At 40.9% G+C, this 15,586-nt stretch overlaps 1 protein-coding gene across 1 annotated transcript; it reads left to right on the forward strand.

Moving 5' to 3' along the window:
• The first annotated feature begins 5,261 nt into the window (after nt 1–5,261).
• On the forward strand, nt 5,262–8,592 carry LOC142959100 (extracellular calcium-sensing receptor-like). The gene is made up of 6 exons (XM_076100271.1): nt 5,262–5,455; nt 5,642–5,939; nt 6,065–6,859; nt 7,034–7,261; nt 7,359–7,482; nt 7,685–8,592. The coding sequence occupies exons 1-6, from the start codon at nt 5,367–5,369 to the stop codon at nt 8,590–8,592; spliced, it is 2,442 nt and encodes an 813-aa protein (XP_075956386.1). The 5' UTR covers nt 5,262–5,366.
• The last annotated feature ends 6,994 nt before the right edge of the window (nt 8,593–15,586 follow it).

Genomic DNA, 15,586 nt, shown 5'->3' on the forward strand with positions numbered 1-15,586 from the left:
TGCCATCTCCCCGACTGGTACGAACAGTTTATGGGAACCTGTCTGGCCTTTGGAGGACCTCGGAGTGTCCAGAAGGCAGACCGTGACATAATGGACATCCCTTTCAAACCTCGAAGGAGGCAGAGGAAGGGCCAGACTCCCGCTGGGCCGCAGCCGACTCCAGCTCCCCGTGTCATGTCGGCGGTCCGACCGACTCCAGCTCCCCGTATCCAGTCGGTGATCCAGCCGAGTTATTTAAAACTTGTGATACACTTGTTCAGATGTGTAAATATTGTGTATATGTTACTGGTTAATAGTGAATGAAGATGGCACACAGCTCAAATTGAAAGGTTTCAGGTTCGCCTGAAAAAAAAAAAACTTTTATTGAAACATTTTTTTTGAAATAATGCAGATCGAAGCCTAAAAATACTCCACAGTCATAGCACTACATGTTTGTGGTCTCTCCAAGCAAATTTTACTTAGATTGAGTGGAGCAGGCCAGCATAATAGGAGGTCTGAGTACAGTTTCAAGCCGAATTCTCATTTTTGGAACCAGATTTTGCGCTGCTCTATTCTAATTTTATATACTATATAACTATAGATATTCACTTGCTTTATCACTAAGAGTGTTCAATACATCATAATAAAGCAGTTTGGCATAATTTTCAGCCATGTTCAGCTATTTTTAGCTGTCATATATCTCATCCATAAAGAAATCTCCTCTGTCTGTCTCTTTAAGCCTTTGGTAAGGCCTGTGATTGGCGGATTTCATCATGTGACACCTTGTTGAACGCGGAGTGTAAGGAACACAGTCCGCGGTTTATTTCGAAGATTGACAGCCTTTTAGCCATTCAAAATCTCGATATAGTTGGCACAGCCCCCATGAGTGAAATCCATTGGTCCAGCAGGAATCAGCTGGCCATTTCCACAAAGAAGGTCCCAGCGCATTCATTTCACTGCAGGGAGAGAGAGGAGGAGACGGACTATAGCTCTGCAGCAAAATTCAATGGAGTAGCTGCGTTTTTCGGCATGAAAATCAGCAAAAGGTATGCTGCGTTCCAATTTTTTTTTGCTGGGGAGCTGTGTATGTTTGTTGCTTATGTAACTTTTGAATGGTTTGGCGGAGGTGAATCTAGACTCGCCGTCGTTTCCTACGCCTGTTTCATGTATTCATCCGCCATGACAGCTGCCGGCTTTGTGATGAGAAATGAAAACGGAGTGGAGTTTTGGCGAAAAATACTTGATTTTCTGATAAATCTTCAAGATATAATATTAGATCATGGATACTTGTGTTTGCAGTGTGTAAAATGGCTGGTATGATTTTGCCCATACTTTTTTTGTTAATTCGGTATTTAATATGTCTGGAGCATTTTTGATATTTATTGATGAAAAGTCCAATTGCAACCACGGTAGGCCTACCGGTACTCGAACCCCAAATGGGGGACGCTCGGGCTATAGAGGTTTTAACTTCTCAAGAAGGTTGTTCATCTCTACGTGGGCCAGGAAACCAACAATGACCCGGGCAGTGCTCTTTCGAATCAGTTCTACGACTTTCACGAGTTTCTCTGGTTCTGCCCGGTGAAATTTCTCTGTATACTCCACACACACTCCTTCCTCCTGGGCTGCAGCAAGGAAGATGGCCATGCCGTTGTTGCCATAGTTACTGTCACTGTTGACTGCCCCGACCCAGGTCCAGCCAAAGTGCTTGACCATCTGGGCAAGAGCTCGACTTTGGTAGCGATCGCTGGCAATGGTTCGAAAGAAAGAGGGATACTCCTTCCTATCGCTCAAACACTCAAAAGTAGCTGAATGACTTATCTGAGAATACACAAAGACAGAGAACCAATGAGAAGAATTTGCACGTAATATACACAGTGATACACAAACATTGCTCTTACCACAGGTATTTTAAATGGTCCAGTAGTGCGTGACAGCACAATGGTTGAAGAGGATTCAGACTCCCCGATAATAGCGTGAACATCTGATTGACCCGAACAGCTCTTTCCTACAGTCCACTCATCACCGTTCATCAGGGCCATCGCAGCAAGCATTGACGTTAATGTTGAGCCACAGTTGTCATAAATACGGTATCCAATCGAAACATTTGGAAGAAGAAATTTGCTTTTGTTTATTTCTTGGATTGCAAAGATCATGGTCTGGGCAAATCGAAACTCCCTAAGGTTCACACTGAGACAAAAAGAGCAAAATTATACCTGACTGTGACACAACTCTTGAGTACAGATTTGTATACAAAGCTCAAAATTACCTGGAACATGTGACACATGATGGTTTCTCTGTAAAGGAAAGTTGAGGTTGTGTTGAGGTAGCGTCACAGTAACCAACTTTATATCGTAATTTGTATAAAATACTTTTACTTGGATTCTCTAACTACAGTATATTATGCTGACAATACTTCTGGACTTACAATGACAATCATGATTGAAGTCACAGCTCCTACAGTATGTTACATTACACATGAATATTATTCATGAATATATTCAGCTTCAACCACTGTTGCCGCTGAAAAATTATAAGTGATCAAATTCAAAACTAAATATTATATTTTTTTAATTGTGATGGCAGTTTTCAATATACTTCCATGTACACATTCTGTCTGTGTTTTGATGCAAATTCTTATTCTTGCAATCTATTTCCTTTATTTTTTATTTTATGTACAGTATACAAAAAAATATGGTTTATTGAAATACTTATCTAGTCAAGTTAGGAGTTATTAGGCTAATTGAAAACATCTTCCGGTAGATCACAGTGATGAACGGGTCATGCAGGTGAGGAAGAATACAAACTTCCTCTCCTGAAAAATGATGCTGTTTTGTGCAATCTGTTCACTACATTGTATAACATTGGTCCATACCATTTACTACCCACAACACCTTAGTCAATGCACTTTTAAGACAATATATTGACATTTGATGCAAATATCAACACACAATGTGATCAGATAAATATTTTACAAATGTGGTCTTATTTTTTCATATTCTGTAATTTTCTTCTTTTTTTTCAAATATATCTGTATCGCCAGTAAGCTTTTACTGTGTAAATAATGGAGGCCGTAAAATATGTATTTTGTATTTTACATAATGCACCCATTAATTACTATTCAATGATTTTGGCACATTTCTTTTCTTTTCTTTTACTTTACATGTCACATTACTTTTAGTGAATTCTGCATTTGGATAAGGGAATTAAAGTTACACTTTTGACAAGCGATCAAAACAAATAATTTAGCACACCTGATTTAGCAAGTCATTGGGCCATGTGCAATTTAATTTGGTGTTATTGTTATTGTTCAGTCAAAGGGATGTTAATAGCCAGCTGATATGCCTCTCAGGTCCTCTTTGATTCAAAATAAATTGTTGTTTGTATGTTTGTAGAGATGACTGTTAGTTTATGAAACACTTTCGACCTCTCTAGAGGGTCCTTTGGGGCCTTATTGGAACACATGTGGTAAAGTACAGGTGCCTCCGGCCTGACTATGACTTACACCTCAGGCTCTTCCCACTCACAAGTGCGCTAACAAACAAATAAACTCCCTCCAGAGTTCACAGTGTCTCCAGTCTTCCTCCACACCGCACCTGTCGCCTCAGTTTACACTGGAACATTTCCATCAGGGCTGTTGCATCATGATCCCCTTATATGGTCTCTACTGGAGAATATTAGGCCTATGTCAAAACTGTGGCTGGAACATTTGACCATGAGTTTGTGTATTGAACTTAACAAACTTCACTAATGAATATGACAAATAAAGACACAGAATTAAGGTTGTTGTTTTTGAACCATGGGAATGGGACTCAATGTGATGTGCTGAATGGTTACAGAAAACATCCAGTTAGATGTAAGAGCCATTCCTAAAATAGACAGTTTAGTTTAGACAATAACTTCACAATGAACAGTACATGGAAAATTAGAGATATTTTTTCTTGATCTACAAGATTCAACAAGTGTGCAAACTGCGATGGCGAGTTCTAATGAATACTACAAAAAACATTTATCGCAGGGTTCGGCACAATGGCTGAATATTTGGCTCACATCAAGTAAATCACAACAAGAAAAAAGAGAAGAAAGGACCCAACCCTGCAACCTTCGCCTGTTCTCACTATGTTCCTGATTGTCCTGTAACAGTGTATTTGCACATGAAAGATGATCAGTCTATATTTCTACAAGACAAGGCCAAATCATGTGATTACCCAAACATTACACATCTGTATAACTGTTGAACATGTTCATTAAAATGCAGCTACAACACTCTTTTGTGAAGACTGTCCACAACATTTAAAAAGTTGGCTGCAGGGATTTGCTCCCATTCAGCCACAAGTGTGTTGTACAAGTAGAAATAGATTAGGTTTGGCACTGATGTTGGGTGATACGTCCTGGCTCAGTCTGTTTTTCGGTTCAACCCAAAGTTGTTTGATTGGGTCGAGGTCAGGGCTCTGCCAGTCTTTCAACCTGCCATTTACAAGGCTGTGGTTTTATGCAGGACTTCATTGTCATATTGAAAGAGTGAAGGGTCTTCACCAAACTGCTACAAAGTTGGAAGTACTTTATTGTTAAAAGACTGATTCCCAACCAGGGGTTCTAGTACCTTGTAGGGTATTACTGCAGTTGGCACATGGACAAATTGTGGAAAACCTCAGCTAATTTGGAGATTTCTTTTTTTTTTTACAAATCTTTGGATTAGGCTCCCATAAAAAGCATAAATGGAAACATTCCACAGGGAAGAATCAATGAATATAGATTGTTTGGACTGTGGATGCTTGGACAGCAGGACAGAAAAGCTCAGGTGGTCGGCTTAGAGAAAGAAAAGTAGTGGAGCAGGAACCCAAAGGTAGACAGCTGATGATCTCACTGGGCTTCGGCAGAGAAGGCCAACTGGTGATCTGGAAGATATAGATGGGCGACGGTGGAGATGGGGGACTGGTGATCTTATTGTTCGTCAGCGGAGATGGTTGACAGATAATCTGGCTGAGAATCCACGGAGATGGCATGGATGGTAATTTGTAGTTTGCCAGGTATCAGCTTTCATACTTGCCATGTTTGTTAAGGCTCAAAAGCATTTTTTTCAGTTTGGGAACCTCCTTCCTCTTGCCACAGTCCACAGAGATAAAGCATCACTGTTCTATTATTATTTGCCATGCTGCACCAAAATGTATAAATACCAGTGCAAGCTTTATATTAACATTAAGGCACAAATGATGCCACCCAGTGGTTTAGCTCTCTTAGACAGTATGCCACCCACACAGAGGTGGCCAGAGCAGGGATGGGCAATCTTACAGCTCTTGCTGGTTGTATCTTTCTCTCAGACTGAGGAGCTGGTGTGCAGGCGGAGAGGGGATCCTGAGAGCCCCCAGCTTTATAAGGATGGGGACATCATGTTAGGGGGAATATTCTCTTTCCACACCAGCTGGAAAAATAGACAGGATACCTACATTCAAAAACCACTGCCACTGCAATGCACCAGGTAAATTATACCCAGTAAATCTATTTTGATTTAGGAATATCTAAGAGGATGTCATACTGAGTATTTAAAATTAGAAATATCCCCTGTTGTGTGTATTAATACCATCAAATACTTTCATCTATGATGTTATTGTTTCTATTTCAAAGAAATTTCAAATTACAAAGATGTATAACTGTCTGCATCAAGTCTGAATTTCAGAGAGTTCCAATTTGCCCAGGCTATGCTCTTTGCCATTGAGGAGATCAATAACAGCACAGACCTACTGCCTGGAATCTCTCTGGGATACAAGATTTATGATACATGTGGCTCCATTGCCAGAAGTGTAAGGGTTGCACTGGCCTTGGCTAATGGCAATGACGCAGCATCGGCCCTTTCCGAGGCACCATGTACCAGACTTTCCCGAGTGCAGGCCATTATGGGAGAAACCTCTTCTTCTCCTTGCATGGCTGTAGCTACTGTCATTGGATCCTTTCACGTCCCAATGGTGGGTAAGATTGGTAAATTGTTAATACTTGTGAAAACAATATTATAATTCTTCAAATCTTCCAGCTGGTCTGGCATTATATTTCATATCTTTATCTTGGGAAATATTTCTTTTTTTTCTTTTAGATCAGCCATTTTGCTACTTGTGCTTGTCTCAGTGATAAAACCAAGTACCCATCCTTCCTCAGAACAGTACCCAGTGACTACTACCAGAGCAGAGCCCTAGCCCAGCTGGTCGAGCATTTTGGTTGGACTTGGGTTGGAGCTATTAGAACAAATGATGATTATGGCAATAATGGCATGGCCACATTCACAGAAACCGCCCAGCAGCTGGGCATCTGTCTGGAGTACTCTGTATCTTTCTACAGAACAGATCCACCAGATAAAATACAAAAGATAATTGACACTATCAAGACTTCTACTTCCAAGGTTATTGTCGCTTTCCTCTCCCACATGGATATGGATGTGATATTACATGAGTTTTCTCACCATAACTTGACTGGATACCAGTGGGTAGGCACTGAGGGCTGGATACGTGATCCCCAAACTGCAGCAATGGATAGGCATCACATTCTGGATGGTACCATAGGCCTGTCCATCCCCAAAGCACATGTCAGTGGCGTTAGAGAGTTCATGTTGGATGTAAAGCCGCTCAATTCATCTAGTAATGAAATGTTTACAGAGTTTTGGGAGGCATTATTTAGCTGTAAGTTCAGGCAGTCAAAGTCATCATCAGGGAATCAGAGAGAATGTACTGGACATGAAGATCTGACTGGAGTGCAAAACAGCTTCACGGATATGTCGTTCATGCCAATCTTTAACAATGTCTACAAAGGAGTGTATGCTGTGGCTCACACACTTCATAGTATTCTCAACTGTAACAAAACCTGCAACAACACAGTGCAGCTTGATCCATATAAGGTGAGTTGAACTACCAACGACTTGAATTATCATTTTTAAGTCACTTTAACGAGGAAAATATTTTGTTATCATTTTAAAAGATAGACATTTGCACTTGTTCTATCATGGTGTTGAACCAATAAGCCTATAGCATGTTTGTCAGATAATGATCTACAGTTATGCATATCTTCTTAGATTTTACAGCTTATGAAAAAGATTCAGTTCAAAACAAAGGAAGGAGAGGAGGTTTACTTTAATGAGAATGGAGACCCATCAGCAAAGTATGAAATTATAAACTGGCAGCCAACAGAAAAGGGCACTGTGGACTTTGTCACAGTTGGTTTTCATGATGGATCTTTACCTGCAGACAAACAGCTGAATCTGCAAAATAAGTCTTTGATTTGGGCACAGAACTCCCAACAGGTATGATACAATGTTATCATTGAAGCTGTTGAATACAGTCTATTTGAAGTGGTATAATTGCCCATACTTCTTTCTCATGGTTGTTTTGTTCATGCAGGTGCCTTTGTCAGTTTGCAGTGAGAAGTGTCCTGCAGGAACTCGCAAGGTTCTCCAGAAAGGAAAGCCAGTCTGCTGCTATGACTGTTTAAGATGTGCAGAGGGAGAAATAAGCAACATTACAGGTGTAGTAATATTATACAGGTAGAAAATAAAAAAGGCCTATAGCACATTTCTCACCTCCTCATTGTGGTACATGAATATGCAAATAGTTTTGTTCTCACCTACTGAGGTTTTGACATTTGACCTTCTCTCTCTCTCTGCATGTATACAGAGCAAATATACAGAGTAAATCCAACACCTGCTTTTAATATCTTTTTCTTTTAGATTCTACTACCTGTGTGCGATGCTACCCTGAGTTCTGGTCAAATGAGAGAAGAGATGCCTGTGTGAAGAAGAAGGCAGAGTTTCTATCTTATGAAGAGATTATGGGAGCACTGCTCACTGCAGCATCCTTATTTGGAACGAGCATCACTGATGTTGTGGCAGTCATTTTCTTCAGATACAGAAAAACTCCTATTGTCAGGGCCAACAACTCTGAGCTGAGCTTCCTGCTGCTCTTCTCCTTGACTCTGTGTTTCCTGTGTTCTCTGATCTTCATAGGCCGGCCCACTGAGTGGTCCTGCATGCTGCGACACACAGCATTCGGCATCACCTTTGTCCTCTGTATCTCTTGTGTTCTGGGGAAAACTATAGTGGTGTTAATGGCCTTCAGGGCCACACTTCCAGGTCGTAATGTGATTAAATGGTTTGGGCCTGCACAGCAGAGACTCAGTGTTCTGTGTTTCACTCTCATACAAGTTATTATATGTGTCCTCTGGTTGACAATTTCTCCTCCTTTTCCATTTAAGAATTTTAAGGAATTCAAGGACAAAATCATCTTAGAGTGTGCTCTGGGTTCAGCTGTAGGCTTTTGGGCTGTACTTGGATACATTGGACTTCTGGCCTTGTTTTGTTTTATTCTTGCTTTTCTTGCCCGTAAACTGCCTGATAATTTCAATGAAGCCAAATTTATCACCTTTAGCATGCTGATATTTTGTACAGTCTGGCTCACTTTTATCCCAGCGTATATCAGCTCTCCTGGGAAGTTCAGTGTTGCTGTTGAAATATTTGCTATTCTGGCCTCTAGTTTTGGACTGCTGTTTTGTATTTTTATTCCGAAATGTTATATTATCCTACTGAAACCTGAGAAGAATACAAAAAAGAATATGATGGGGAAGGGGGCACTAAAGTAATTCTGAAAACTTAAAATAATATGATGGCTAATGCCGTTTTACACATGTTATGCCTTCCATATTAGAGACTTATATTAAGATATATTAATGTATCTACCTTTCACCAATCCAACCTATCCCATTTTCTCTGTTTTGGTTTTACCTACTGCAACTTTACTGTTTTGCTTAATTTTAACAGTCCATCCATCCATCCATTTCCTTACACTTATCCAGGGCCGGGTTGCGGTGGCAGCAGGCTAAGAAGGGTTGTCCAACACATCCCTTTCCCCGGCAACCTTTTTAACATTATAAGCCACGGCTGCAGCTTTTTCACTCTCTTTCTCTGCTTCTCCCTTCAGGCACCCGCTCTGGTATGGTTTTGTTATGCTGCCTTAGTTACTTACTTTTGCTTTCACGTACCGTCAAACCCTCACACATACTTCAGGTTTCACTAACGTCCACACCTCATATTTGAATTATTCAGCGCATATTGAATTTAGTTTAAATTGGTTCAACTGATGACATTTGGTTTGTCTTGGGCAATAAAATTTCTCTTTTTCAATGTTCATATAGTGTGTCTCCCTTTTGTTGTGGCAACTTGAGCTAGGTCGTAACAAATTGGGCCTCATCTATTAATCCCAGTCTGGTGAAAAAGTTAGTTTGGTAATGCAGGTGCCGGAAGGCGCATGATGTTGATTGCTCGACTGACTAGTTGAGTTGGTCCAACTCTGTGCTGTTTTGGCTGCGTGCTTTGTTAACAGAGCTGCATTGGTTCATTGCTTTTGCTCTAGTTCCTGGTTTTGTGGGGAATTCACTATGTGTCTTTCTGCAGGAAGCCCTGGATTTTGACCTGGATTAGGATAGTTGTGTGCCGTTCACAATTCCGGCTAAGAGTTACTGATTTGCTACCCTAGTTAACAGAGATTTATCCATTTGGCATTATGGTGCTTCCGGTAGGTATAGGGTGATTGTGTCCGTTTGTGTTTTTCTTATAGAGTGGTGGGAAGCGGTTAACCCTTAGTGGTTTTCGGGGGCTAATCTGCAAGATTTTCATATTGTGTCACGATCAGGCTTTGCCCTGTGTGTTCTGTGTCTTTGTGTGTTTCTTTCTGTAGCTCCTCACTCACCTAATCAGTTCATTCAGTGCACCTGCCAGTCACACTCACCTCATCAGTTCATTACGCTCACCTGCTCACTCTGCCTCCTTCACTATTTAAACCCCTGCCTCACACACACCCACTGCCAGATCATTGTTTTGTGTTCCTACCTACCAGCCCGTTTTGCTCGTCCTGTTCCCGGTTTCCCAGTCTGCCTGCCCTGCCGGATTTTCCCCCTCGTCTTTTGTCTTGTCCTTGGATTCCCTGTTTGTTTTTGGTTATTCATTAAAGCCCTTTTTTCATGAAGTTTTTGACAGAATGATCTGGCCCAGAATGGACTCAGCAGACCACGGTGTGGAGTGTCGTCTCCCCGACTGGTACGAACAGTTTATGGGAACCCGTCTGGCCTTTGGAGGACCTCGGAGTGTCCAGAAGGCAGACCGTGACATAATGGACATCCCTTTCAAACCTCGAAGGAGACAGAGGCAGAGGAAGGGCCAGACTCCCTCTCCCGCTGGGCCGCAGCTATCCCCCGCTCCCGCTGGGCAGCAGCGATTCCCCGCTCCCGCTGGGCCGCAGCGATTCCCCGCTCCCCGTGTCATGTCGGCGGTCCGACCGACTCCAGCTCCCCGTGTCCGGTCGGCGATCCAGCCGAGTTATTTAAAACTTGTGAAACACTTGTTCAGATGTGTAAATATTGTGTATATGTTACTGGTTAATAGTGAATGAAGATGGCACACAGCTCAAATTGAAAAGTTTCAGGTTCGCCTGAAAAAAAAGCGCTTTTATTGAAACATTGTTTTTGAAATAATGCAGATCAAAGCCTAAAAATACTCCACAGTCATAGCACTACATGTTTGTGGTCTCTCCAAGCAAATTTTACTTAGATTGAGTGAAGCAGGCCAGCATAATAGGAGGTCTGAGTACAGTTACAAGCCAAATTCTCATTTTTGGAACCAGATTTTGCGCTGCTCTATTCTAATTTAATATACTATATTCACTTGCTTTATCACTAAGTGTTCAATACATCATATAATAAAGCAGTTTGGCATAATTTTCAGCCATGTTCAGCTATTTTTAGCTGTCATATATCTCATCCATAAAGAAATCTCCTCTGTCTGTCTCTTTAAGGCTTTGGTAAGGCCTGGGATTGGCGGATTTCATCATGTGACACCTTGTTGAACGCGGAGGAGTGTAAGGAACGCAGTCCGCGGTTTATTTCGAAGATTGACAGCCTTTTAGCCATTCAAAATCTCGATATAGTTGGCACAGCCCCCATGAGTGAAATCCATTGGTCCAGCAGGAATCAGCTGGCCATTTCCACAAAGAAGGTCCCAGCGCATTAATTTCACTGCAGGGAGAGAGAGGAGGAGACGGACTATAGCTCTGCAGCAAAATTCAATGGAGTAGCTGCGTTTTTCAGCATGAAAATCAGCAAAAGGTATGCTGCGTTCCAATTTTTTTTTTGCTGGGGAGCTGTGTATGTTTGTTGCTTATGGTTATGTAACTTTTGAATGGTTTGGCGGAGGTGAATCTGGACTCGCCGTCGTTTCCTACGCCTGTTTCATGTATTCATCCGCCATGACAGCTGCCGGCTTTGTGATGAGAAATGAAAACGGAGTGGAGTTTTGGCGAAAAATACTTGATTTTCTGATAAATCTTCTAGATATAATATGAGATCATGGATACTTGTTTGCAGTGTGTAAAATGGCTGGTATGATGATTTTGCCCATACTTTTTTTTGTTAATTGCGTATTTAATATGTCTGGAGCATTTTTGATATTTCTTGATGAAAAGTCCATTCGCAACCACGGTAGGCCTACCGGTACTCGAACCCCAAATGGGGGACGCTCGGGCTATAGAGGTTTTAACTTCTCAAGAAGGTTGTTCATCTCTACGTGGGCCAGGAAACCAACAATGACCCGGGCAGTGCTCTTTCGAATCACTTCTACAACTTTCATGAGTTTCTCTGGTTCTGCCCGGTGAAATTTCTCTGTATACTCCACACACACTCCTTCCTCCTGGGCTGCAGCAAGGAAGATGGCCATGCCGTTGTTGCCATAGTCACTGTCACTGTTGACCGCCCCGACCCAGGTCCAGCCAAAGTGCTTGGCCATCTGGGCAAGAGCTCGACTTTGGTAGCGATCGCTGGCAATGGTTCGAAAGAAAGAGGGATACTCCTTCCTATCGTTCAAGCACTCACAAGTAGCTGAATGACTTATCTGAGAATACACAAAGACAGAGAACCAATGAGAAGAATTTGCACGTAATATACACAGTGATGCACAAACATTGCTCTTACCACAGGTATTTTAAATGGTCCAGTAGTGCGTGACAGCACAATGGTTGAAGAGGATTCAGACTCCCCGATAATAGCGTGAACATCTGATTGACCCGAACAGCTCTTTCCTACAGTCCACTCATCACCGTTCATCAGGGCCATCGCAGCAAGCATTGATGTTAATGTTGAGCCACAGTTGTCATAAATACGGTATCCAATCGAAACATTTGGAAGAAGAAATTTGCTTTTGTTTATTTCTTGGATTGCAAAGATCATGGTCTGGGCAAATCGAAACTCCCTAAGGTTCACACTGAGACAAAAAGAGCAAAATTATACCTGACTGTGACACAACTCTTGAGTACAGATTTTTATACAAAGCTCAAAATTACCTGGAACATGTGACACATGATGGTTTCTCTGTAAAGGAAAGTTGAGGTTGTGTGATTTTGCTGTGGATGGAAAAGGCTCCCCCAATCATGACATCTCCCTCCTCAGACAGCAGAGGGAACTCTGGACTCCCCAGGATCTGACAGAAAGGAGCTTTCTCCTTCGCTGCTCCAAATGTCAACAGATGCCACAAGAAAAGCAGCCCTATCATCACTTGTGCCATTTTCCACTCCCAAATCTTGATTGTGCAGAGCTACCCAGCCAGGTCGGGATCAAAGCATCTTAAATGTGACATTTTATTATCTTGGTTGACGGTCGGGGTCACTGGCATCCTACTAACCAATCAGAGATAAGTGAGATAGGACAGTCTTGATTGGGTCTTGCCATGATTCTTTTGAATAAAATAAATTATCTGTTCAAAACTTATAAGTTATAAAATATCATGAATTGTTATAGATTACATTTTCCAACGGTATAGGAAATAGAAACAATATTAGCGTCACAGTAACCAACTTTATATCGTAATTTGTATAAAATACTTTTACTTGGATTCTCTAACTACAGTATATTATGCTGACAATACTTCTGGACTTACAATGACAATCATGATTGAAGTCACAGCTCCTACAGTATGTTACATTACACATGAATATTATTCATGAATATATTCAGCTTCAACCACTGTTGCCGCTGAAAAATTATAAGTGATAAAATTCAAAACTAAATATTTTATTTTTTTAATTGTGATGGCAGTTTTCAATGTACTTCCATGTACACATTCTGTCTGTGTTTTGATGCAAATTCTTATTCTTGCATTCTATTTTCTTTATTTTTTATTTTACGTACAGTATACAAAAAAATATGGTTTATTGAAATACTTATCTAGTCAAGTTAGGAGTTATTAGGCTAATTGAAAACATCTTCCGGTAGATCACAGTGATGAACGGGTCATGCAGGTGAGGAAGAATACAAACTTCCTCTTCTGAAAAATGATGCTGTTTTGTGCAATCTGTTCACTACATTGTATAACATTGGTCCATACCATTTACTACCCACAACACCTTAGTCAATGCACTTTTAAGACAATATATTGACATTTGATGCAAATATCAACACACAATGTGATCAGATAAATATTTTACAAATGTGGTCTTATTTTTTCATATTCTGTAATTTTCTTCTTTTTTTTCAAATATATCTGTATCGCCAGTAAGCTTTTACTGTGTAAATAATGGAGGCCGTAAAATATGTATTTTGTATTTTACATAATGCACCCATTAATTACTATTCAATGATTTTGGCACATTTCTTTTCTTTTCTTTTACTTTACATGTCACATTACTTTTAGTGAATTCTGCATTTGGATAAGGGAATTAAAGTTACACTTTTGACAAGCGATCAAAACAAATAATTTAGCACACCTGATTTAGCAAGTCATTGGGCCATGTGCAATTTAATTTGGTGTTATTGTTATTTTTCAGTCAAAGGGATGTTAATAGCCAGCTGATATGCCTCTCAGGTCCTCTTTGATTCAAAATAAATTGTTGTTTGTATGTTTGTAGAGATGACTGTTAGTTTATGAAACACTTTCGACCTCTCTAGAGGGTCCTTTGGGGCCTTATTGGAACACATGTGGTAAAGTACAGGTGCCTCCGGCCTGACTATGACTTACACCTCAGGCTCTTCCCACTCACAAGTGCGCTAACAAACAAATAAACTCCCTCCAGAGTTCACAGTGTCTCCAGTCTTCCTCCACACCACACCTGTCCCCTCAGTTTACACTGGAACATTTCCATCAGGGCTGTTGCATCATGATCCCCTTATATGATCTCTACTGGAGAATATTAGGCCTATGTCAAAACTGTGGCTGGAACATTTGACCATGAGTTTGTGTATTGAACTTAACAAACTTCACTAATGAATATGACAAATAAAGACAGAATTAAGGTTGTTGTTTTTGAACCATGGGAATGGGAATCAATGTGATGTGCTGAATGGTTACAGAAAAGATCCAGTTAGATGTAAGAGCCATTCCTAAAATAGACAGTTTAGTTTAGACAATAACTTCACAATGAACAGTACATGGAAAATTAGAGATATTTTTTCTTGATCTACAAGATTCAACAAGTGTGCAAACTGCGATGGCGAGTTCTAATGAATACTACAAAAAACATTTATCGCAGGGTTCGGCACAATGGCTGAATATTTGGCTCACATCAAGTAAATCACAACAAGAAAAAAGAGAAGAAAGGACCCAACCCTGCAACCTTCGCCTGTTCTCACTATGTTCCTGATTGTCCTGCAACAGTGTATTTGCACATGAAAGATGATCAGTCTATATTTCTACAAGACAAGGCCAAATCATGTGATTACCCAAACATTACACATCTGTATCACTGTTGAACATATCGCTCTCAGCGATTCCCTCCAAAACCATGGTCATTAAAATGCAGCTACAACACTCTTTTGTGAAGACTGTCCACAACATTTAGAAAGTTGGCTGCAGGGATTTGCTCCCATTCAGCCACAAGTGTGTTGTACAAGTAGAAATAGATTAGGTTTGGCACTGATGTTGGGTGATACGTCCTGGCTCAGTCTGTTTTTCGGTTCAACCCAAAAGTTATTTGATTGGGTTGAGGTCAGGGCTCTGCCAGTCTTTCAACCTGCCATTTACAAGGCTGTGGTTTTATGCAGGACTTCATTGTCGTATTGAAAGAGTGAAGGGTCTTCACCAAACTGCCAAAAAGTTGGGAGTACATTATTGTTAAAAGACTGATTCCCAACCAGGGGTTCTAGTACCTTGTAGGGTATTACTGCAGTTGGCACATGGACAAATTGTGGAGAATCTCAGCTAATTTGGAGATTTCTTTTTTTTACATATTTTTGGATTAGGCTCCCATAAAAAGCATAAATGGTAACATTCCACAGGGAAGAATCAATGAATATAGATTGTTTGGACAGTGGATGCTTGGACAGCAGGACAGAAAAGCTCAGGTGGTCGGCTTAGAGACAGAAAAGTAGTGGAGCAGGAACCCAAAGGTAGACAGCTGATGATCTCACTGGGCTTCGGCAGAGAAGGCCAACTGGTGATCTGGAAGATATAGATGGGCGACGGTGGAGATTGGGGGACTGGTGATCTTATTGTTCGTCAGCGGAGATGGTTGACAGATGATCTGGCTGAGAATCCACGGAGATGGCATGGATTGTAATTTGTAGTTTGCCAGGTATCAGCTTTCATACTTGCCATGTT

The sequence above is a fragment of the Anarhichas minor genome, unplaced genomic scaffold (assembly GCF_050575085.1).
Source record: "Anarhichas minor isolate MPS153535 unplaced genomic scaffold, ASM5057508v1 ptg000026l, whole genome shotgun sequence".
NCBI lineage: Eukaryota > Metazoa > Chordata > Actinopteri > Perciformes > Anarhichadidae > Anarhichas > Anarhichas minor.

Excerpts from the sequence above, each read along its gene's own strand:
- LOC142959100 (XM_076100271.1), top strand. The coding sequence starts at position 5,367 with ATGTTAGGGGGAATATTCTCTTTCCACACCAGCTGGAAAAATAGACAG. Across the intron at positions 5,456-5,641 it reads CTGCCACTGCAATGCACCAG|TCTGAATTTCAGAGAGTTCC; the intron begins GTAAATTATACC and ends GTCTGCATCAAG. Across the intron at positions 7,483-7,684 it reads AGAAATAAGCAACATTACAG|ATTCTACTACCTGTGTGCGA; the intron begins GTGTAGTAATAT and ends TTTTTCTTTTAG.